The sequence below is a fragment of the Dromiciops gliroides genome, chromosome X (genome assembly GCF_019393635.1).
Source record: "Dromiciops gliroides isolate mDroGli1 chromosome X, mDroGli1.pri, whole genome shotgun sequence".
Lineage (NCBI taxonomy): Eukaryota > Metazoa > Chordata > Mammalia > Microbiotheria > Microbiotheriidae > Dromiciops > Dromiciops gliroides.
In genome coordinates, this window is record NC_057867.1 from 3,651,772 (window position 1) to 3,674,899 (window position 23,128).

Genomic DNA, 23,128 nt, shown 5'->3' on the forward strand with positions numbered 1-23,128 from the left:
CTCAAAAAAGACACTCCACCTCCCAGTGGCTGGAATTCTTATTTCTGCCTCCTGGCTTCCTTCATGTTTGTTACAGGCTCCTCCCCACTAAGTGCCTTTAATACCCTTTAATACTCTGTTGATTACCTCCAATTTATCCCGTAGATTTCCTTAGTGCAAGGTTGTTGGTATGCCGACTCCTGAATTAGACTGAGCGCAGGACTGGCTCATGTATCTTTTCCTCCCCAGTGCTAAGCACTAGGCCTTGCACACAGGTGTTTAGTCAACACCCCTGGATGGTCCCCTTCCGATGTCAGGATTTGAAAGTGGAGAAGGCCTCTAGTATATAATTGGGTGGAATCTTTGTAGCATATTCATGGGAAGACATGAATGAACAAGAGATGCGGAGATGGAAGGACCATTTTCTGCATCCTTAGAGGGAAGGACCTTGTGAATCAACAAGCTCATGGGCAGCCAGATCACTCACTTAGTGGCCTTCTCGGGACTTACTGTGTTGGTGAGACCTAAAGGTCTTTTTATTAGGTGCGTTTAAGAGAAATGCTCGAGCTGGAGACATCTAAGGGGCGAGAGCAGCTCCCTGAGTCCCTCACACGAGAGCGGAGATCCCTGCAAACTAACAACTCCAAAGGGAGCCTAGGAAGGGGCTTCAGGCCACAGCAGGAAGCACAATGCTCTGACATGGGAGGGAAGCAGCTCCTGCCGCTGCATTCCCAGGCCCAGAGCAGCTAGTTCAGCTTGGAGGCAGCTCCAGGATCTGAGCTGACCAGGTATGTTAGAGGCAGGGAAGGAATCTTGCTTAGGAAGGCTTCACTGAAGGTCGCAGGCAGGGAGGTGGAAGCTACTAAACAGGGAGAGGTTCTGGAGAAAGGAGCAAGACCAGGAAAAAGAAGGGACACAGCTTGGGAACACACAGAGTAACCTCTTAGGCTTTTCCAGCCCAGGAGAATCTTCACTCCACCGGCACAGCCTTCGAGAAGCTGGGGCCATCTTTCTACTGCCATGAAGGAGGGGGAAGGGGACAAGCATTTCTCTAGCTCATTATCATACATGGTCTCATTAGTCCTCACAACCACTCTGGGACACACCCATTTTACAGTGGAGAAAACTGGGGCACATGGGGGCTAAGGAACTTGCCCAGGGCTGGATTTGAACTCAGGGCTTCCTGCCTCCAAGCCCACCTCTACAGCCATGAAGCTGTCCTTGAAGAAACATCCAGATATATACCCTCTTAACCACTCTGATTCCAAGCACTGACATAAGAGTTCACAAGACATATGGGCTGTTCAGCAATACCTTGCAAAGAAATGATCAAAATCAATTCATTTATCAGTTTATTTTCTCCCTTCAACCATGATAATATGGTAGCCAAATCTGGTTTTCACTGGAGGATCTGTGTACACAGGCTTGTCCAGGCCGCTGACGGGCAAGGCAAATGCTGCTTCTTGGAATGGGCCCACCATGGAGCCTCTTGTCATCCAGCCCAAATCTCCCTGGAAAAAAAAAAGAAAAACCCAAAAGAAATCGATTAAACACAACTAAGTTGAAGAGTGGGGTGTCCACTGTATATTCATCATCTTTCTCAAAGGAAAATCTGACACCATGAAGACTAGAAAGAAGATTTGGGTCACAGAAAGCGCCAGTTCATGGTTAAGCTCTGTAGCCCTAATCAGTAACTCCACGTCAGCATCAGAAGAGGCAGAAAGGCCTGTCTCTTCTTCAGTTCAGTGGGTCCCCAAAGTGGCCACAATTCAAACAGAGCTCCAGAGTAGCTATAGAGAAATGGAGAGAAGAGACAGGCATCTTTAAAGCTAGTTTTCACCTTCCCCTCAGTGGGCATCATGTTTGAAGTAAGGGACGACCCAAAGAGGGTAGCCACTTCTTCAGCTGGTCACTTCCCACTTCCACTTCCACTTTCTTAATCCTGGCACAGATGTGTTTATCGGCATCCTGTGCTATGTAAATGTTCAGAGATAGATAGGTACCCCCTGCCGGGCTTTATCTTCACTGTACTGAGAGGCAACTTCATTAAATTTCACTCCAGACTTGAGTTTTTCCATGGCCTCCATGATTCTACCATGCTTTTCACACAGAATATGTCGGACCTACAAGACAAAAAGAGGAAAAATGAATTAAGTCCCTTTCCCCCAGCATTTTTGCTCCTGTAACCACCGCTTCAACTTGATTAATTATTATGGACTGACAGACATACTTTTTAAAAAAACCATCCTCTTATTTGTCATTTTTAATCAGACTAAGTGATTCACAGGAGGTGTGGCTTCCCAAGAATTGAAGAGTGGGGAGGGGGGAATTATAAAATTGAAAACTGATTTAAATTCTATTTTTAAGACTTAGTCCAGCTGGCACAGGTTTTAATGATAAATCCCAACTTCTTACCTTTACAACTTCACCCTAAAAGCCAAGCTTTTGTCTTATGATCAATCCTATTGTGAAGTGAATGTCCACCCTTGCATTCTCTACCTCTGTAACCTCACCCACTACCCACATAGCCCAAATTCAAGTTCCTTTGTAACTTTGCCCACCACTCACTAAACTCATATTCAAATTTATTCATTTATTATTGGGAACCTTTTGTCTTGTGACTCAAATCACACGTCTTGGCTGTGGTTACAGGGGTTTTAGAAGGGGAGGTCCAAATGCCATAACCTCAATTCTTCCAGCCCTTACCCTTCATGGTGTCAGATTTTCCTTGGTTACTACTGGCCTAACTAATAGATTGATCATGCTGGGGAGAGGGGGGAAGAAGGAGGGAAACAGATGATGTAAAAGGCAATAAAAACGACTTGTTGAGTCAAGCCAGAGCCCTACTCTCTATGGCTCCAACGCTGACCCAACTGGAGGAAAAGGATACTTTGCTGTGGCAAAGCCGCCTCAATCCCTACGGTGGGGGACACTGGGAGCAGGAAAAGGAGAACAAATGGAAGAAAGCTTTCCAAAGCACCTACTATGTGCTAAGCACTTTACAAATACGATCTTATGGGATCCTTGCAACAAGCCCATCCACATTTTACAGTTGAAGAAAGTGAGACAGAGCTTAAGTGACTTGCTCAGGGTCACACAGCTAGGAAGGGTCTGAGACTGAATTTGAACTCAGGTCTTCCTGACTCCAGGCCTGGTGCTGTGTACCACACTGTGGCACCCCCTAACTGCTTCTAATTCCAACAAACACAGAAGCTTCTAGATGGGTCTGGAAAAGCCACTAGCAAGAGGAAGAGGCTTTGCCTCCATTGTTGAGTTTCCAGGATGGAAAAAGACTAGGCTGGCAACATCTGCCCTAAGTGAGCTTAGCCTCTTTACATTCTCCCATTTTTCCGGCAGCACAGAGACAAAAGGCCATTCGTTGGGGGGGGGGGGGGGGGGGGCGGGGCGGGACGGGACTGTAAACTCTCTAACAGTGAACACTAACTAGGCTCCGTTCACTATCATACTCCTAAAACCATGCCTTCTTGTCCTGAAGAACTTCTTGTTCATTTTTCACTTCTTGGTTGTTTTTCTGTCACATTCACTTCCAACCCCATTCCTCTCCCCTCCCCTGCCAGGAGCTATCCCCTCCTAAAAAGGGATAGAGAGAGGGAGAAAAGCAGGTCAGCAAAACTAAGCAACTGAGCCACTAAGGCACTGGCCAGTGGGTACCTCTACACAGACTGGAAAGAAGGATGTTTGCTTGGGCATGCTAGGCAGGTCCATTTCTATCTTTCTACCTAAACTGCTGTGTTCACTTTGCCTACTGCCTTTTGGGTTCTGCTGACTTCACTTGACCTCAGTTCTGATCAATCTGCCCATACTTGTCTCATCCTTTCTTTTTAAAAATAAATTCTGAAGCACCAGCCTTGGATTCAGGAAGACCTGAGTTCAAATCCGACATCAGACACTTGACACTAACTAGCTGTGTGACCCTGGGCAAGTCACTTAACTCTCATTGCCCCACAAAACAAAAGGTTATCTAGCCAAAAATAAATTCTGATTCATATTATTTGCTTCCTCTACCACCATCATGTTCTCCAGTAGCAGAGGGCTAGTCTACATACCAAATAACATTTTTAAAGACAAAAAAGAAGAGGAAAAAATCAGTAGAACTGATCAATACATCAAAAAAGTCTGAAAATATGGACCATGGGAGCAGCTAGGTGGCGCAATGGATAGAGCACTGGCCCTGGATTCAGGAGGACCTGAGTTCAAATCCGGCCTCAGACACTTAACATTTACTAGCTGTGTGACCCTGGGCAAGTCACTTAACCCTCATTGCCCTGCAAAACAAACAAACAAAACCAAAACAAAACAACAAAAAAGAAAATATGGACGATGTACTACACTCATTCTGCTTCTGCAAAAAGGCCTTCTCATATCTGGGCTTTGGAGCTAGGCTTGTTCTTTGTCATTTTGCGACATTTTGCTTTCAGGGTTTGGGAGTGATTGTTCTTGCCACTGACATTATCAGAGACACCATGTAGAAGGTTTTCTTGGCTCTGTTGGATTCCCTCTGCATCAGTTCATGGAGATCTCTCCTTCCACACTAATATTTATCACGCACATCATTTCTTTTTTTTTTCTTTGTCTTTTTTTGGTGAAGCAATTGGGGTTAAGTGACTTGCCCGGAGTCACACAGCTAGTAAGTGTCAAGTGTCTGAGGCTGGATTTGAATTCGGGTCCTCCTGAATCCAGGGCCGGTGCACCACTGCACCACCTAGCTGCCCCCATCATTTCTTACAATACAGTAAAATTCCATTACTTTCCCCAATTGATGGACATAAAATCTGTTTTCAATTCTTTGCTACCACAAAAAGTGCTGCTATAGACACTTCGTGTATGTGAGGAGTTTTTGTCTGACCATGTGGAGGTCTGCCCCTAGAAGATGGCTCTCTCCATGAAAGGGTGTGGAAGATTTTATTCACCATCTTAGCCCAATTCGAAATTTCAGACTAATCAACAGTTCCATCCACAGTGCGCATTAGTGTATCTGTCTTTGTAACTAAGTTCCATACATTTGAAATGACCCTGTTAATCTTAAGTCCTAATAAAACACTTCAGAAGACAAAGATCATGGTAACTCACCTTTACTGCATTTCCACCACCTTTAGGACCCTGAGCCTTCTTATCTGCACCCTCACTTCCAGAAGCTGCTGCCCCTTTACCAAAGAGAAAAGGACACTTACTTAGATTGTGTCATGCTATGTCCTGACCTGCTGCCCCCCCTTCCCCGCCATGAAAGTTCGAAAACATCAAAACCAGGAAGCAGAGGCTGGCAGGGTGAACACAGCTTTAAACACTACCACCATTTGGGGAGTTTGGGCTGAGCTCAATGTGGAGGGAGGGGTGGGATATACTTAGAAACGACAGCGATAGAAAGCAAACGAGCATCAATCCAATTTTTTTGTTTTGTTTTGTTTTGCAGGGCAATTGGGGGTTAAGTGACTTGCCCAGGGTCACACAGCTAGTAAGTGTTAAGTGTCTGAGGCCGGATTTGAACTCAGGTCCTCCTGACTCCAGGGCCGATGCTCTATCCACTGAGCCACCTAGCCGCTCTATCAATCCAATTTTTAACAGTAGATTTTCATTTTCCTGCAATCAGAACTGCCTTCAAAGATCAGTACTGCTGTGTCTCTACCCCATCTGCTTCTCCCTATCTTCCAATCCCAAACAAAACAGGGTCAACCTCATTAATACAGTGCACAGAGAGAGGTCAATCTGTGCATCTTCTCTTATGATGTGACAGAAAAATCCAGACCTCAACAGTGGAGGGAGGAACTTTGTGAAGTAACAACAGTTCCAGAGGGTAGCTACTATCAGGAAGCAAGAACATCAGCTAAAAAAGGACAGTGCAGCTGGAAATAATACACAAAGACTTTTAAGACAGCAATTTCTGGAAGACAAAAAGTAAAGATTTGATTCAAATCACTAGTGAGGAAGATTCATTTTTTTCTCTCTACAAAGTAGTAAGAACGGGAGCAGCTAGGTGACCCAGTGGATAAAGCACTGGCTTTGGACTCAGGAGGACCTGAGTTCAAACTCAGCCTCAGACACTTGTTACTTACTAGCTTTGTGACCCTGGGCAAGTCACTTAACCCTCATTGCCCCGCCGCCCCCCAAAGTAATAAGAACTACTACTTACAGAGCACTTTAAGGTTTGCAAAGTGTTTTAAAAACCATGGGAGATGGGCCTGCCAAGTGGGGATAATAAAATGACGTAAGTTCCTGACTCTGTCCCCCTCCCCCTCCCAGTGTTCTCTCCATTGACTTCCTGCACCACCTAGTATCCTCAAAAAGAGTCATTCTTCTCATGTAGAGTCTTCCCAACTTGACTGTTAGGTGTAAGATTCATTTTTTAAACAAGGTTTTCCTGAAGCCTTGTTTTTTACATCACAGCCATTTCTAAATACCCCCTTCAAATCCACACACTCAAACACACATCCAAAAAGTGAGCCTTCTTTTGGAAAGAGAAAGAGCTAGACAAAAACAACCAGCACAGGGACCACAATTATCAGTGTATGCAACGCTTTATCCATAGGCCCCTGGACATCTCCAAAGAAAGGAGAAGAGGAATTCTCTTTAAGATTCTTTTGAAGGCATGGAAGGAGAGTCGCTTCTAATACACCAAATTACGGAGTATTTGATATTGAAATTCTTATAAGTAAAATATGCTCAGGTACATTTTTCTGCCATGATAAATGTGTAGTTTAAAAAAGATGAAAATGCAAATTGTACAAATTTTTATTGCAAATGCAATAACTATCAACAAATACTAATAATCGAGTAAACCTACGTTTGCATGTAATGTTGGCACCGTTCGAGTTGAATTCTCTTCAGTCAGTACTGAAAAGGCACTAACGGGTGCTCGCTTTCTAATCCTCGCTTCCGTTGTTCATCCTACACCCACTTTCTACGGACGCCTGAGAAGAGAACCAGGTGGGCCCCATTCCCCTGGCGGAAAGGGCTTGGAGGGGTTGCCCTGTCACTAGCCCACAGCCTTTTCCCGTTTCCCTCAGATACCGCAATCTTCCAAGAGTTGGAAGCAGGTCTGTCCTAGCTGGTTCCCCTCTAACTTCCACACTTACTCAAGATGGGCTGGAAGACCTGGTGGCACCTCTGACACCTGCACACCGGCCCTAGAGAAGCCATTTCTGCCTAACCGAGCTGGGGGGGGGGGGGTTTGCGGGGAGCCCCTCCACTCAATGACGGGGCGGGGGGGGGTTCAGTGCCGGAGGATGGCCCCCCCCCGTGACAGGCTCAGGGGTACAGAGTGCGGGAAGTACCCCCCCATGAAATAAACTGGGGGGGGCGGCAGAGTGAGAGCCCCCCCCTTAAGTGAAAGACTGGGCGGGGGAATAGGGGTGTGGGTAGCTCTCATGAAGTGACAGGCTGAGAAGTGGATGGAGCTGGGCGTTCTCTCCCCACCCCCCTCCTCTCCGGGAAAATGACAGACACGGGGAGGCGGGGGAAGAACAACAGAGCGTAAGAAAATGAAGGATAGTGACGGGGCTCGGGTGTGAGGCCCCTGAGGACTTTGAATTGGATCTTAGAGACACTCGGGGAGGAGACATGCGAAGCCCCGGCTCCAGGATCCCTCGGATCGCCTACCTTTCCCTCCTTTGCCAGAGCCGCTCTTCCCCTTGGGCGCCATTTTCTCACTTTCCGGCCACCGTCTTCGTTTGTACTTCCGGGTATCTGATCGCTGAATGTGGTCGAAGGTCCTGCAGGGGTGTCCAATGATATGCCTAAAGAGCGCAATCATCCCGTGGCGGGCATCCTAGATCAACGACAATCAGGCAGTAGTCGAGCCAGCTACGGCATCCGGGGTCTTCGATACCCTGACCAATGAAATAGAAGCTCGGAGGGATGGGGCGGGTTGCTAAGCGAGACCGGTAGGGGCAGGGGAGCGCAGGTCAGGCCCTCTATGCCCCGCCTTCCTGAGGTTTCCCTTCCGGGTCGCGGGAACGTAGCTACGTTGGAGGCGGGGCAACTGGTTCCCAAGATGCTCTGCGCCTCTTCGCCAAGCGGAAGCCGCGATCTCTTGGTTCTGTGGGTCTTAGGTTTAGTTGCTGTTCCCCGAACGCGGATCGAAGGCCGTTGTTCTTCACTTTCTTTCTTTTTCATGCTTCCTTTCACCCCCAATATGGTTAATACAGAAATATGTCTTGCGTGATGACTTCATACGTATAATCAATATCATTGTTTGCCTCAAGGAGGGAGGGAGAGAATTTGGACTGAAAAAAAATTGGATTAAATTGAATGAAAATAATTAAAAATAAAATTAAGCACTTAGAGCTCAGAAGCCGTTGAGTCCAAAGGCTTCTATTTACGGAGTAAAGAGCGGAGGCCCAGGGAGGGGAAGGGACTTGTCTGGGGCGGGATTTGAACCGGGCCAGCTTCAAGGTCTAGGTCTTTTCTTCCTCCGTTCAACCAGAGGAGGGCGTGAGTCCCCTATAGCTTTACAGAGCTTTACGGACATCACGTCGGGATCTTACAGTGACGCAGTAAAGCACTATGTTTCCTATTTGACTGGCTCCAGGACACCGAGTCACTCGCCCAAGGTCCTATCCCAGCGTCAGGCCCCTGATTCAAGCCCTGCTTGCTGACTGACTGCATGGATTAAGCACCGGGCTCTGCCTGGACATGCAGAGGCAAAAGACAGTCTCCACCTTAAGCTCACCGTTTGATGGGGGAGCAAAAAACTATGTACAAACAAGCTACATCCAAGATAAAGAGGAAAGAATTAGGAGTGGGAAGGCACCGGAATTAAGAGGGCTTGGGGAAGGCTTCCGGTAGAAGGAAGAATTTTAGCTGGTGCTTAAAAAAAGCCGCCGGGGGGGGGGGGGGGGTGGGCACAGCTAGGTGTCGAAGTGGATAAAGCACCGGCCCTGGATTCTGGAGGACCTGAGTTCAGTTACAGCCTCAGACACTTGACACTTCTAGCTGTGTGGCCCTGGGCAAGTCACTTAACCCTTATTCCCCCGCCCCCCCCAAAAAAAGCCAGGGGGGCAGTATGTGGAGATGGAGCATTTATTTATTTTTCAAAAGATGCCTTAATCACTGTTGATTCATTTAGTACTTCTAGGACCTGTGATTGGGGGAAAAGGGTTTCTTTCGCTAAGAAAAATGGAACCTGCTCTACCACTTAGGAGACTCTTGCAGAATTGCAATAAATTTCACCAGCCTTTAATTTTATTTTGTTTTACTTTTCTATTTTAGAAATAATTTTCTACTTGATTCAGTCTAATTTTCATCCCCTTCATTTTTCATTCTTTTTTTTCTCATACCTATCTTACACTACATCATACACATCTCAAAATGAACAACCACTCACATTTCCAGATTCGAAATTAGCCTATAATTTTTCATTTTAAAAACTTTTAAATTTGTTCTATCTTCAAATACCTAACAGTAATTTTCTCTCCCTCCCACCTTCCCTTTATAGCCATGTCTCATTGGACACCTTGAGTCTATCCCCTCTCTGTCTGGAGCTCATCGTCATTCCTCTGAAATAGTGAGTGGTCACAGTATAGATCACAGTACTGAAGTATTTTAGAGTTGTGGTCATTGTGTACAACTTTTCCTGGTCCATCTCACTTCATTGTGCCTCAGTTAATACAACTTTTCTGAGGTTTCTTGTGACAAAATGATATTCCATTACATTCACATACCATATTTTGTTCAGCTATTCACAAGTTGATGGGTACCCCCTAAGTTTCTATTTGTTTGCTACTACATAAAGAGTTGCTATATTTGTGTCCATCTGAGTCCTTTTCCTCTAACTTTGATTTCCTCAGGGTCCAGGCCTAGAAGTAGTATTGCTTGTCTAGTAAAGTACCCCTACTCTAGGTATCACGTGCATCTATTGTAGAAGGGAGCAGGCATAGGACTCCAGCCTCTGTAGGCCCAATATCAGTTCCACAGCATTATACTATTTGTTTTTGGTTTTTTGTTGGGTTTTTTTGGTGGGGCAATGGGGGTTAAGTGACTTGCCCAGGGTCACACAGCTAATAAGTGTCAAGTGTCTGAGGCTGGATTTGAACTCAGGTCCTCCTGAATCCAGGGCTGGTGCTTTATCCACTGTACCACCTAGCTGCCCCCCATAGCATTATACTATTAATTTTATCCCTTCACAAAAATTCAATTCATTTAAAATCAGTTTGACAAATTAACTGCCTCCTCTGTGTAAGGTACTAGAGATATAAAGGAACTAGTTCCCACCATCAGAGAATTTACATTCTATCCTGGGAAACAGCCTGCACACAGCCAAATATCCCCAAAGTAATTGGAGAGAAGCACTAATGTATAATTCTACACATCAGGTGTGCCATGGCCAATTTTACAAGGTACTGCAGAATTCCAGATATCAAAGAGGCCAATGGCAAGTATTGCTTTCCTAGCCTGAAGGAGTGCCGGAAGGATCAGGAGAGCTGAGAGCCATGCAAAACAGATGAACTGGGAGCACTGGAACTCTGAGGAGAGAGGGATATGGGGTGCAGACATGCACCATCAGTGAGAGTTGATTTCATGGCTATGATCATGAGCAATTGAAGCCTAGCCTGGCCTGGCCTGGCCAAAGTGATCTGCCTGGACAGACCTTGGTGCTTCCTGAAGGTGTCTGCCTTACAGTGAATTTCTCCACTCTTTACTGCCCCTTCTCTCCTCCCTGCCTCTTTGCTTTTTAGTGTTTGTTTGTTTGTTTTTGCGGGGCAGTGGGGGTTAAGTGACTCACCCAGGGTCACACAGCTAGTAAGTGCCAAGTGTCTGAGGCCGGATTAGAACTCAGGTCCTCCTGAATCCAGGGCTGGTGCTTTATCCACTGGGCTACCTAGCTGCCCCATGCTTTTTAGTGTTAACAGAATCATATACCCTTCTGGAGTTTCCAGATCTCTTATGCCTTGATTATTTGCTGTTTATACTCTTATAATTGGTTTTGACTCCAGGTAAAAGTAAGATGATTTGTATTATATTCAGAGTGCCTTTCCTACAGAATAGAGGAATGCCTAAGAATGAGAAATGCTGTGGCTAGGGGTGATTTCTCTTCAGATACTAGAAATGATCATAGAACTTAATCTGCTCAGTGACTAGGGAAAGAAAACTATTTCTTCCATAGTCTGGGAGCTCTAAGTTTACAGAATTATATAAATATTCCACATAACTAGTTCCCCAGAATAACAGGGAAAAGAACCAATGTGAATCCATGAGACTAACTGCCTTGTACTTTAAGGGGAAAAAGCCCTCTAATGAACAAAGGATGGCTTCACTTACACACTTACTTCTCTTCCTTGTCAGAACATAAGCTTCCTTAGGTTCCTAAAGAAAATACACTTTCTTATTCATATATTGAAAGTCAGACATTTGTCCGGCTTCATTAATAAGACGAATCTTCTGCCTCGAGTGTTCTTGGAATCATAGGAACGTGTATTTAGAGGTGGGTCCCTTAGAAAGTCCCTTGACACGGTATTATGATCTAATCCAAGCTTTCAACCTTTCAGCTGAGGAACTTGGGGCTGAGAGAGCTCATGTAATTTAGCCAAGGTCACACACGTTGCAGAGGTGGGATTTGAATCTAGATCCTCTGATTTTCTTTCTGCTACTCTTTCTGCTATACCTTGTTGTCTTGAGGAATGTACTTTGTAAATGGTAAAGCCCTCTCTGTGTCTTAGTATGATATAAGCTCCCCAGTAGCCAGACAGTAGGGTCAGTGGGAATACCCAGTGAAGTCCTGTGTTCAGTCCATGGAGCCAGTGAGGAGGTCGTGAAGTTAGCTTTTCATAGAAATATTTCCCCTTGGAAGCTTTGGAGGACACAGAATAAAGAAGCATGAGACATACAAAAAGAGAATATCATTTTACTATCAGCCAGAGGAAACATGATTAGACAATTTATAATGTAAAATTGATCAAGAAACACAAATGGCTTACATTCACTACCACGTGATTGATATAAGTTTGGGATGATGAGTACAGTGAGCACGATGCATGCCTAAGATCTGACGGACTTAGAGACTGAAAAGCAAAGGGAGCAAAATGAAGTCAGTCTCCAGAGTGTGGCAAAGTCCCAGCCAGTAAAGGTGGGAGCTACCGAGCACTTTAAGGTGGCAACTGGCCAGAGACTCAGCCAAATATCATGTAAGAGAGCCTAGTGTGGGGCCTGACCCAGAGCAAGGGCTTACATGTTTATTGAATCATTGAATCATTGAACTGAAACTAAGGTTGCTATTGAATTTGACCATTTGAAAATTGCTTTAACTAAGGCAAGAGGTTGCAATCAAATACCACTTTTGCCTGTTGCTCCCAAGGATTAGGCATTCAAATGAAGACAAGAATGAAAAGATCTTTCCCTGCCAAACAAGCTGACACCATGAACAGGAGAGTCACCATATGAGCTTATAAAGTTGTTTTACCTCAGTTTCCCCATCTGTGACACAAGGAGGTCCCATTCAGCTCTATGATCTTTGGCATTGTAAACAGATTCCTAAGATGGAATACTCTTAATGCAGTGACACACAGCCAGCATGCTTGATTGGCAGAATTGACAATTTGCCAGCTGATCACAGGGCAATCCATCAGATGACATGTATCCGTGTGCTCCAATCTGCTTGACTTAACATCAGAAATAATACTATCTGAGCTTTTGGGCAATTGGTAGATGGCTTGGGACTTAGCCGTGATGATGACCAAAGTAATTTCTAAAGGTGGATCCAGGATCCTAGACATATAGGGTTGGAATGGTTGATTCCCTAAACAATATTTCTGAGAAATGTTCCCACAGCCTCTGTTTGAACCTGTCCAGAAACTAAGAAAGTCCTTCTTTATACTCTGCTTCCAAGTAACTTTTACTCACTACTTCTCGTTCTGCATCTCCTCCTGTCTCTCTAGAACAGCCCTTCGGAAATGTGATGATGGCAGTGACCATGTTCCATCTGACATGAAACAACTGGTTCTCATGTGATAGTTTCAGAGTTGTAACTAGCAATTTTAACACCTGGAACCATTCATGGAGGGATAGGAGCAAAGATACCAGCAAAGATACCATACTGCATGGGAGGAAGCTCACTTAGAATACAATAGTTGGGAAGAAGTATGCCATGGAATAGCTTCCTATATTACATGATGATGTTAAGTTCACTTTTTTTTTCTACACTTCAGATCAACAGTCTCTAAATTTCCATTCCCTAGGGCAAAGACCTAGTTGCCCTGCCCTAGTTGTAGTTCTGCATGATTTATAGCTCTCTGGTTATCATGATCACAATCACAGGAGAGGGAAGTGCAAGGTGTGAGGGAGCTATCATTTGGCTGGAGTCAGAGTGTTGTGGAAAGAAAGCTTTTACTGCAAATCAAGAACTAATTTCATTTTATACACATACAAAGAAAAATCTAGCTAAAACAGCCTTCCTATCTTAGGTATCTGGAAATAATTTCAACCTAATTGAAATGCAACAAAGCTTAAAGTCTATAGGCTACAAGTACCTTAAGACTTAGTCCCCGAAAAAGGGATATTGGGAGTCATTTAAATTCCCCCTTTTCTGTTCTCAGGTGTATTGGTGTTCCACTTCCATTCTCACCCTTATCCACTCCTCATTCTAGGAGAGAAATGGGCTCCTGCCCAGTAAAACTGATTAACTCTAGGATCCCTTTATATTCACCCTGGGTACCCTATTTGTGCAGTGAGTCAGCTACAAGCCCAGTAGCATAATGCATAAAGCATTGCCTCACTCTTGGAAGTCATTCGGCAGCATCGTGCTCATATTTTGTATATGGTATTTACAAGAGTCATTGATCAGGAGCTCAAAGCTTATGTAACTTGTTTTTTAAGGTCTCATGTAGTCCATGGGTGCCAATGAGTATTCCATTGGTATCTTCACAATGGCAACAGAACATGAGGAAGGGCCCTAGCATATTGAGTGGACCTCTTGTAGTGAACTTAATGGGAGGACATAGATAAGCATTGCACAGGATGGACAGGCTTGGAGGGGTTGTGATCCCACATGTGTGAGGTCATTGATCTGTTGGAGGGATGTATGTGCTAAAGTTCTCTATGGAAGTCTCTTGGTGCTTCTTGAAGGCAGTGCTAGTGGGGCCCAAACTCTGGAAGGGCCAAAAAAGCTGGAAAGGGTTCTGGTCTGGCCCTGGCTATGGACTAACTATGTGTCCATTGTAGACAGCAGGTGGGGCTAAGTGTGGAGAGATTCAGCAGCAAAAACCTGACTGGGCTGAGGTGGGGGAGGGAAATGGAGGGTTTTGGTCTCAGCAACTCACCAAAGCCCAATGGGGCTACTGAGGCACAGAAAGGTTACCATCTGCACTGTACTTATGCTGATGACCTCGAGGTCACTTTGATTGAGTCGGGGCCCCAGGAAGCTTTTGTCTGCTTAGAATTTATTACAAGCTCCCTGTTAGCTGCTGGGATCACTTATATTGTCCCTCAAAAATAAAATAAAAGTCTCCCCCCACACACACTCCACACTCTATTTGGCAAACCCTTCTATGTCTTGCTGATTTGGGTGTTCAATACACATTCTTTGCTAGATTTTTGCTAAGACTGCTCTTGTCTCTGAGGCAAAATACCTTTACCAGCAGCATCTCACCATATACAGGCAAAGGGAGGGAGGAGGCTGGGGTATGGGGGAGGGTTCCTTTACACATCAACTTGAAGACAATGTGGAAGGAAGAAATCAATGCAAGGACTGGTGGTGACAACTCCAAAGAACATGGGGAAAGAAGAAATCGGTACTTCTGTTGGGCGGAGGAAGCTCCAAGTAAAATGGAAGGCCGCCCCCATGAGGCATGGATGGCGATGGGACAATTCCACCTTCCCCACCTGGGACACATCCGAAACTTTTTCAGTGCTTCCGGTATCCTAATTAAATGGAGAATGATCTTCTTTCTACATTAATTACACAGTGTTAACAGAGTGACACTTGCTCCCTGGCTTTTGGTACCACTGTTGGGAATTCCTGGCTAGATGTGATATTGACTAGTAGAGGGTGTTACCTTAGTGATCCTTCCTCCAGAGCAGGATAAGGAGGAAGGGGGAGACTATGAGGGGATCAGAGAGACGATTGAGGGAAAAACCAGGCAGACAGGAGACTGGGCCTTTCCCAGATTCAAGCTACTTTGGCTTAGCTCATGCCTGGAGAACAGTTAGGTTCATTAAATATGCATTGAATCAAACTGAACTTCCTAAGATTCAGAGAAGCCTGGATTTCATGCCCAAGCCTCTCACTGGCTTAAGGTCACATAGCTAAGGGAAGTGTCAAAGGCAGACTTTGAAGCCAGGCCCTTTGACTCCTGACCTAGGCCTCTCTTCCCTACATCATAGTGGTGGGCCCTGGCCAGGAGAGTGGAAACCCCATTAAGTCAGGACCTTTATTTTCACTTTTGTCTTTCTATCTCCAGTACCTAGCACAATGCACTGTACATAGTAGGTGCATAAGAAATGTTTATCAGATTGGCTTGGATTTGTCTTACCTGTTGGGATAGGTGTCTTTTGAGGAATCAAACAACATTTCCTGACAAGATTGAGGATTCACTAACACATAAGCATAGGCAATGAACTGGGAACAAGGACCAGAAGCCCTTGCTGCCCAGAGAATGCCTAATCCATTACTGAGTGTTTAATGGAGGACAAGAACCTCTGAGGCCATGACTGGTTTCTAGAATGATCGGAGCTAGAAGAGACCTTGGAGATCATCAAGAGAAGGAAACTTAGGTCCAAGGAAGGGAAAGGGCGGGTCCAAGGTCACATGGGTAGCCTCAAGCACAAAGCTAGGACTGAAGCCAAACCCAGGGTTCTCTGCACCACACCACCTGCCTCTCACTGCCACTGATGGAAGGGCAAATTATACCTCGCTGTGAAAACTTGAGCACATACATCAGCAAAAGGAAATCGGAGGGCAAGAGCCCCATCCATCAACTGGGGAACAAGTCTTTCCATTGACTAGTTAAGTTATAAGGGAGGGTACAAATAGACATGTTTAGAACAATGGTTACAATCGTCTCAACACTGCTTTAGCATACAAGCTCATACATGTATTTCCACAATGTAGTAGAAGGCCATAAACAGTCGGGGACACACGAATGCTTCCCTGAACGTGTTGACGCTCAAAACTTGTGTCCAAACCGCGGGGAAAAAAGCCTCTGGGGCAGGAGGAATATGGTACAAGAGCGCAGCAGTAATGAAGACAAAGTCAGTCCATTGAGCAAGGTTGAGGGTGGGCACAGTGGTCAACGCAGTGTACAGTCCCTCATCAGGCCATGAAAGAAGGGTGATGCGGTGGTGGTCCTCTGAGGACAGTGGCCCCACCAGTCCAGTGGAGCTGCAGAGGTGCAGGAACATCAGGCACCAAGGAGAGGAGGCGTGGCCCATGGCACCTACTAGTTCTGGTTCTTTGCATGAGGCAGAGACCTCCATTTAGGCCCCTGCACTCCCACTAATTAGCTGCTGCACCTATCTGATCCTCCATAAAATGGGGAGAAGCCATCCTACTGGCCCTAACCTTCCTCCCAGGGGCGCTATGAGCGTCTAATGAGATAATGGACACAAGCCCCAACACTCCAAAGAAATGGGAGAGAGAGCATCGGCTCAGAGCCAACTCAGCCCCTTCATTTCCCAGAGGAGAGGAGGCCTTGCAGCCAAGCTGGCATTATAAGCCAGGGCCCCCGACTCCTAGCCCAGGATATTGGATGAAATGTTTGCTCCAAGGATATTGGAGGGCTTTAATCACACCAGTACATTGGTGTTCCTTGAGTGCCCACAAGTTGGGGCAAGGACATAGGCAGTCACACAGTTTGAGCTTGGGGCTGCAGAAAGAGGGAAGCTATTATAGATGTGCCAAATCCACAGCCAGCTTTCTCCAATTACTAATGGCCAAACAAGCCTCACTGGAGAGAGCCTGGGAGGAGGGGAGAGTCAAGTCTGCCCAAGCCAGAGGCCACACAGAGCTGCTGTCCTGGGGGTACCTGGTATTGGGTCAGGAATCATTGGCCTCACCCTCGTCGAGCCCCAGATATCTTTGTTGTCTGCCTGCTGTGTAGGGCCCCCTCACCTACCAAAGCAGTCCTCTGTCTTCCAGAACTGGTTCTGCTCCCTCCCTCTTGTGTGGGATGAAGGCAGGCAGGCCTGGCATCTCTCTAGAACAAGGGGGCAGTGAGGAGGGGCTTTTCAACTGGCTTGTGTAGCCAAGCCCTATGGGCCTTTATGGGCAGTTGGCTGGGCTCCCCCCCCCATTGGGGAGTTTCCTTTCGCTCAGTGACAGCAGGCAAGTGCCCCATAGGCAGAGGATCCAGTGGGAGCTGTTCTGTTACCACCCAGGATCCCATCAGACTTGAGCTCTCACAAGTGCCATGGAACAGCAGGAAGGTGGCAACTCCCAGGAAGCCATTTGGGGCTTGTAGTACTTTTGTTGGACAATATTCCGTGGGGATGATGGTACACACCCCACTCTAGATCATTCTCCAGCTGGTGCTCCTTGCCCTTGTCTTCTTGTTTCTTCCCTAGCTACATGCCTAACTGCCTTTTCCCCCATTTCACTACTGGTCATCACCAACTAGAAACAGATCTACTTGTAACTAGGGCAAGGCAGCTGGGGCTTTGTGCCAGGACACCAGGATCTCAAGGGTGCTGACAGCACTTGCAGTCCCTTAGCAGTGTGGAAACAAGGGAGCATAATACTTAATTAGCAGAAATACTTGACTAAAATAGGATTGCTCCCTTTAAATTGGCATTATCATGTTTTAATGTCCCTCTCCCTAATTTTTTTTTCTCGAATAGCAACTTCTTTATCTTTTACAAAATACCACAAGTCCAATGGATTTCTTATCCTCATTTAGGTTGGTTTTCTTTCACCTCCTTCCTTCCACCTCTATTCTTTTGATTTTGTGTAAATGAAAGTGGATGCAGCATTAGCAGGGACTTCCAGTGTGCTCACTGGATTTCGGCACAGACCCTTGCCGTCCCTTGCTGTCACTGGGGACGAAGGAACATTTGAAATGGTAGGGAGTCATCATAGAGAGGTGCTTTAAATGAACCAATGACTGTCACTTTGGACAAGCTTGGTACTTCAAAGCAACCCGAATGGAACTGACTCTATTTGGCTGTCTTAGCCAAAACCAAAATAGAGAGATTTGTTTGGACTCATCACCCTGATCTCCGTATAGAAAAGCAATCGGAAAGAGATAGGACATTGAAGGAAAGAATAACTTTTTGCGTTATTGACCCCGCCGACTCTGTCGGGGAGAATTCGGATGGTGGCCGAAAAGAAGTCAGTCCTTCTGGCATCTCCACACTAAAGAGGGAAGAACGTTAGAGCGAGGCAGGTGAATGGAGGGAGCCCTACCCCCTACTGCTTCCCACCAGGCTGGAAAGCCTCATCCAGGATAAGAAGGGAGCCTAGTGGGAGAAGAGCTAACTCAGGCCATCCAGGAATTTCCAACATGGTGCCTGTGCCCTTGGCACCAAAACACTAGCAGGATCATCAGCGGTCAATAATGACAGAACCATAAGGATCAAACCTTAAATGTTGGAAGTTCATTGAAATTCTTGCTAGTTTGAGCTCAAGATGAAGAAGCTGTCAGGGGGACATTCCCTGAAGTCCAGATAGTCCAGGTTCTGAGTTCATGTTTTTCTCTTTTTCACCGTTGCCTTTCTGAAGTCTTTCCCAGCTTCCCCATCCCCAAAGCCATCCTGGAAGTGCTTAGGTACCAGGCACGTTGGTGCTGTCTTGGTCCCCGGCAAACTCCGAGCCAAGTCTGCGAGCCAGGGGATTGGTGGTCTTGAGCAGCTCTGCCGCTGACGGCCGGGAGCCCAGGCTACTCTTGCTCCCTTTCTTTTGGAGTAGAGCCTTGAAGTCTTCATTTCTGCTGCTGGTTCTATTGCTGCCACTGCCGCCGCCGCCGCTGCTGCTGCCCATGGTGGCAGCCTCACTGGTTGGAGAGCCAGCTGGGTTCTTGGCTGTCGAATGGGAACTTAATCTGCCACTGGCAAAGGCCTCACCAGGCTCCTTCCAGCCAAGCAGCTTCCTTTTAGACCTAAACAAGAGAAATAGGGTTGGTGAGAAGTGCTTATTGAGGGGCCACATGCAATATTCTTGTCTTTCCTGGGCTCTTCCCCTTGTTGTCTGGAATGCTTGACTTCATTACCTATAGACTTCATCGAATTCTAGGCATCTGCAAGGCGCCTTCTCCATGAGACTCTTGCTGTTCTCCCCAGTTACTAGTGCTTCCCTCCACCTCCGAATATTTTGTTCATCCTTATATATCCACCCCACCAACTCCCAGTAAAATGTATGCTCTCTGAGGGTAGCAACTGTTTCAGTTTTTTGGTCTTTGTGCACCAGGCCCATGATGGAGACTCAGAAAATACTTCTTGGATTGAATTGAACGGAATTGAATTGCCCCACCTATGTGAATGCCACCATCATGGAAAGAGAACTCATCTGCAGAAACCTTGGTGATGTGACCTTGTGTTTTTGCCCTACAAGTAGCCAGGCAGTAAACAGAAGGAATCAGCAGTCCTGCTTCATAACTGGGCATGCATTGTAGAGAGGATGAGAGAGCTGTCTGGGATTGACTCCTTTTGGGAGCAGGGGGTGCTGGAGCCAGCTCAAACCCACTTGAGCCAAGTGTTAAATGTTCACTGGGAACATTTACACCTCGCAAATCTGCAATTACTACAACCTAGGGCCTAATTGATTGTTTTGTCAATTATTTAGACTTAAAGTGATAGGAAAAAATGTTAACAATGCAGATTCAACATAAAAAGTGTATGGGGTGATAACCATAATTTTTTTTTTTTGCAGGCAATAGGGGGTTAAGTGACTTGCCCAGGGTCACACAGCTAGTAACTGTCAAGTGTCTGAGGCCGGATTTGAACTCAAGTACTCCTGAATCCAGGGCCAGTGCTTTAACCACTGCGCCATCTAGCTGCCCCCCTGATAACCATAATTTACGGATAACTGACAGATCCCCATCTACTCCCTCTATTCCCAGGCCAATGAATTGCCTGGGGCTGACCAACCTTTGTCAGTTCCAGACTCTTGATTGCTTATGGCTCTCCCCCAAACAAACTATCCCCTCCCAAAGATTCCCAAACTTACTTCCTGGACTTTAGGTTAGTATGTAAAAAGGTTCATTTACATTAAGTGTTTCTGTGAGAAACTTGCTTTGCCCAAGGGCAGTCTCATAGCTCATTCTGTTCTGTTAGTCCATAAAAGCCCTGTCTTCATCCCTATCTTTGGGTATTCCTAGCATCTGCTTTGTGATACCTGAGTTATAGCTCCTCTGCTCGGATTAAAGACCTTATTTTTCCTATATTGATTTTCATTAATTTTCAGGTTAACACATGTAACTGGAAAAAACGCACTACTATGTAAAAAATCAAATCAAATTTTAAAAGTGGGTAGAGAAAGGGGCAGCTAGGTGGCACAGTGGATAGAGCACCGGCCCTGGAGTCAGGAGTACCTGAGTTCAAATCTGGCCTCAGACACTTAACACTTACTAGCTGTGTGACCCTGGGCAAGTCACTTAACCCCAATTGCCTCACTTAAAAAAAAAAAAAGTGGGTAGAGAAGCTTTCCAGATGCTCGGGAGCTTCAAGTTCAATCTTAGTCTGGGGTGGGGTTGCCTTGCCTTGTGTGCAGCAGGTCCTCACTGAAAACCCAGTGCAGATGTGCTCCCGGCTAGATTTTGTTTTTACAAGAAATTGTTGTGAGCTCATAGCACCCCAGAAGTTCTCTGGGGCACATCAAAGAATATTATCCTTGAAAATTAAACCAGAGGACAGACTTGCCTAGAGAGATAAGTGAAACCAGATAGGACTGAGTTAGCTCTGGGACCCCCACCCTTCATTCTAGTCTCCCTTAACCCTGGGGAGATAAGATTAGGTGTGGCCTTTGTGTCCTGAGGAGATGGCTTGAGAGATCTGCAGCCACCCCTCACCCAATTCCCTCGGCCACCACCAGAGGGGGATGGTCCTCCTTCACTAAAGAACTTTCCACAGTCAGATGGTCACCCCCCATCAGTCCTCTATAAAAGTACCTGCCAGTCTCCTGTTCGAGGAGATTGGTATCTCAGAGCCACATGCTTTGTGCCATGCCTCTCTCCCCATGAGAAGTCCAAAGATTTCTCTTGGTTTCCCTTCCCTTCCTCACCCTGAAATAAACTACTATCTTATTCTAACTGCTTTTATGTGCAAGAGGGTGTAATTCTTTTTTTTTTTTTTTTTGCGGGGCAATGGGGGTTAAGTGACTTGCCCAGGGTCACACAGCTAGTGTCAAGTGTCTGAGGCTGGATTTGAACTCAGGTCCTCCTGAATCCAGGGCCAGTGCTTTATCCACTGTGCCACCTAGCTGCCCCGGTGTAATTCTTTAAAGAGGAATTCCTAAGGACCCCAAACCCCAAACCCCTACCCCTTCTCAAACCCCCTCCCCCATTCTCCCCATGACAGAATGTTGTGGATTGCTACAGACACAGGCCATCTGATTGTAGTTCACATTTCTATAGTGCTTTAAGGTTTGCAAAGCACTTATTATAAGTATTATCTTATATTATGCTGTCTTACGTTATATTTTACTTATCTCACTTGGGGGGGGGCAAAGCAATGAGAATTAAGTGACTTGTCCAGGGTCACACAGCTAGGAAGTGTCAAATGTTTGAGGCAGGATTTGAACTCAGGTCCTCCTGACTCCAGGGCCATTGCTCTATCCACTGCATCACCTAGCTGCCCCCTTATCTCACTTTGATGCTTATAGCAACTCTGTGATGCAGGAACCATTATCACCCTCATTTTACAGGTGAGTACACTGAGAGACCTCTGTGACTTGCCCAAGGTCATATAGCTTCATAGGTGTGTAAGGCAGGACTTCCTGACTGTTATGGGCCCAGGCCACCCCAGAAGTTCTCTGGGGTACATCAAAAAATCTTCTCCTTGAGAAACTAAACCAAAGGACAGACACACCTAAAGAGATAAATGGAACCTGGGGGCAGCTAGGTGGCGCAGTGGATAAAGCGCTGGTCCTGGATTCAGGAGTACCTGAGTTCAAGTCTAGCCTCAGACACTTGACACTTACTAGCTGTGTGACCCTGGGCAAGTCACTTAACCCTCACTGCCCTGCAAAAAACAAAACAAAACAAAAAACCCCAAAATAAATGGAACCTGATCAGGACTGAGCTAGCTCTGGGACCACCACCCTCCATTTCAGTCTCCCTCAACCCTGGGGAGATAAGATTAGGTGTGGCTTCTGCCTTTGTGGCAGGAGGAGAGAGATGGCTTGAGAGATCCGAAGCCACTCCTCACCCAATTCCCCCAGCCACCACCAGTGGGGGATGCTCCTCCCTCAATAAGGGAACTTTCCACAGTCAGATGATCACCGCCATCAGTCCTCTATAAAAGTATCTGCCTATCTCCTGCTCGAGGAAATTGGTATCTCAGAGCCCTGCTCTGTGCCATGCCTTTTTCCCCATGAGAAGATGGTGTTGGTTTAAGCACTGATATGGAAATAGCAGAAGTGCCCCTCAGGCTTAGCCCCTTGGTTCCACTATTTCTTTCTTTCTTTCTTTTTTTTTTTTAGTGAGGCAGTTGGGGTTAAGTGACTTGCCTAGGGTCACACAGCTAGTAAGTGTTAAGTTCCACTATTTCTTAGATGGGGTCTGACCAGAGCAGGCACACCTCCTAAATAGCCTAAGTTTTCCTTCATAACTCATATACAACTGGGATCTCCACCCTTCCTGTTTATCTCCAGGAATTTATCATCACTGTCTTCTTTTTTTTTCTTTTTTTAAAAATAATATTTTCCCGGGGCAGCTAGGTGGTGCAGTGGATAGAGCACTGGCCCTGGATTCAGGAGGACCTGAGTTCAAATCCGACCTCAGACACTTTAACACTTACTAGCTGTGTGACCCTGGGCAAGTCACTTAACCCCAATTGCCTCATTGAAAAAAAAATAATATTTTCCCTAATTATATGTAAAAATAATTTTAACATTCATTTTTTAAAGTTTTGAGTACCAAATTCTATCCTTCCCTCCCTGAGACAGTAAGCAGTCTGATATAGGTTATACATGTGCAATCATGTAAGACATTTCCACATTAGTCATTTTGTGGGAAGAAAAGTCAAACCAAAAAAAATAAAAGAAGGAAAGAGA

General features: G+C 45.9%; 2 protein-coding genes across 2 annotated transcripts in view; both read right to left on the reverse strand.

Moving 5' to 3' along the window:
* Positions 1-1,318: 1,318 nt before the first annotated feature.
* Positions 1,319-7,727, reverse strand: PIN4 (peptidylprolyl cis/trans isomerase, NIMA-interacting 4). The gene is made up of 4 exons (XM_043973635.1): positions 7,594-7,727; positions 5,071-5,144; positions 1,983-2,102; positions 1,319-1,490 (listed from the first exon to the last, which is right to left on the reverse strand). The coding sequence occupies exons 1-4, from the start codon at positions 7,634-7,636 to the stop codon at positions 1,332-1,334; spliced, it is 396 nt and encodes a 131-aa protein (XP_043829570.1). The 5' UTR covers positions 7,637-7,727; the 3' UTR covers positions 1,319-1,331.
* A 4,093-nt stretch (positions 7,728-11,820) lies between these two features.
* The window catches only part of NHSL2 (NHS like 2), a 206,545-nt gene continuing 195,237 nt past the window's right edge, over positions 11,821-23,128 (reverse strand). The window contains exon 8 of the mRNA XM_043973960.1: positions 11,821-19,016. Within this exon, the coding sequence (XP_043829895.1) occupies positions 18,683-19,016 (334 nt within the window). The 3' untranslated portion in view covers positions 11,821-18,682. The remainder of the gene's footprint in view (positions 19,017-23,128) is intronic.

Excerpts from the sequence above, each read along its gene's own strand:
- PIN4 (XM_043973635.1), bottom strand. The coding sequence starts at position 7,636 with ATGGCGCCCAAGGGGAAGAGCGGCTCTGGCAAAGGAGGGAAAG. Across the intron at positions 5,145-7,593 it reads CTCTGGCAAAGGAGGGAAAG|GGGCAGCAGCTTCTGGAAGT; the intron begins GTAGGCGATCCG and ends TCTTTGGTAAAG. Across the intron at positions 2,103-5,070 it reads GTGGTGGAAATGCAGTAAAG|GTCCGACATATTCTGTGTGA; the intron begins GTGAGTTACCAT and ends TTTGTCTTGTAG.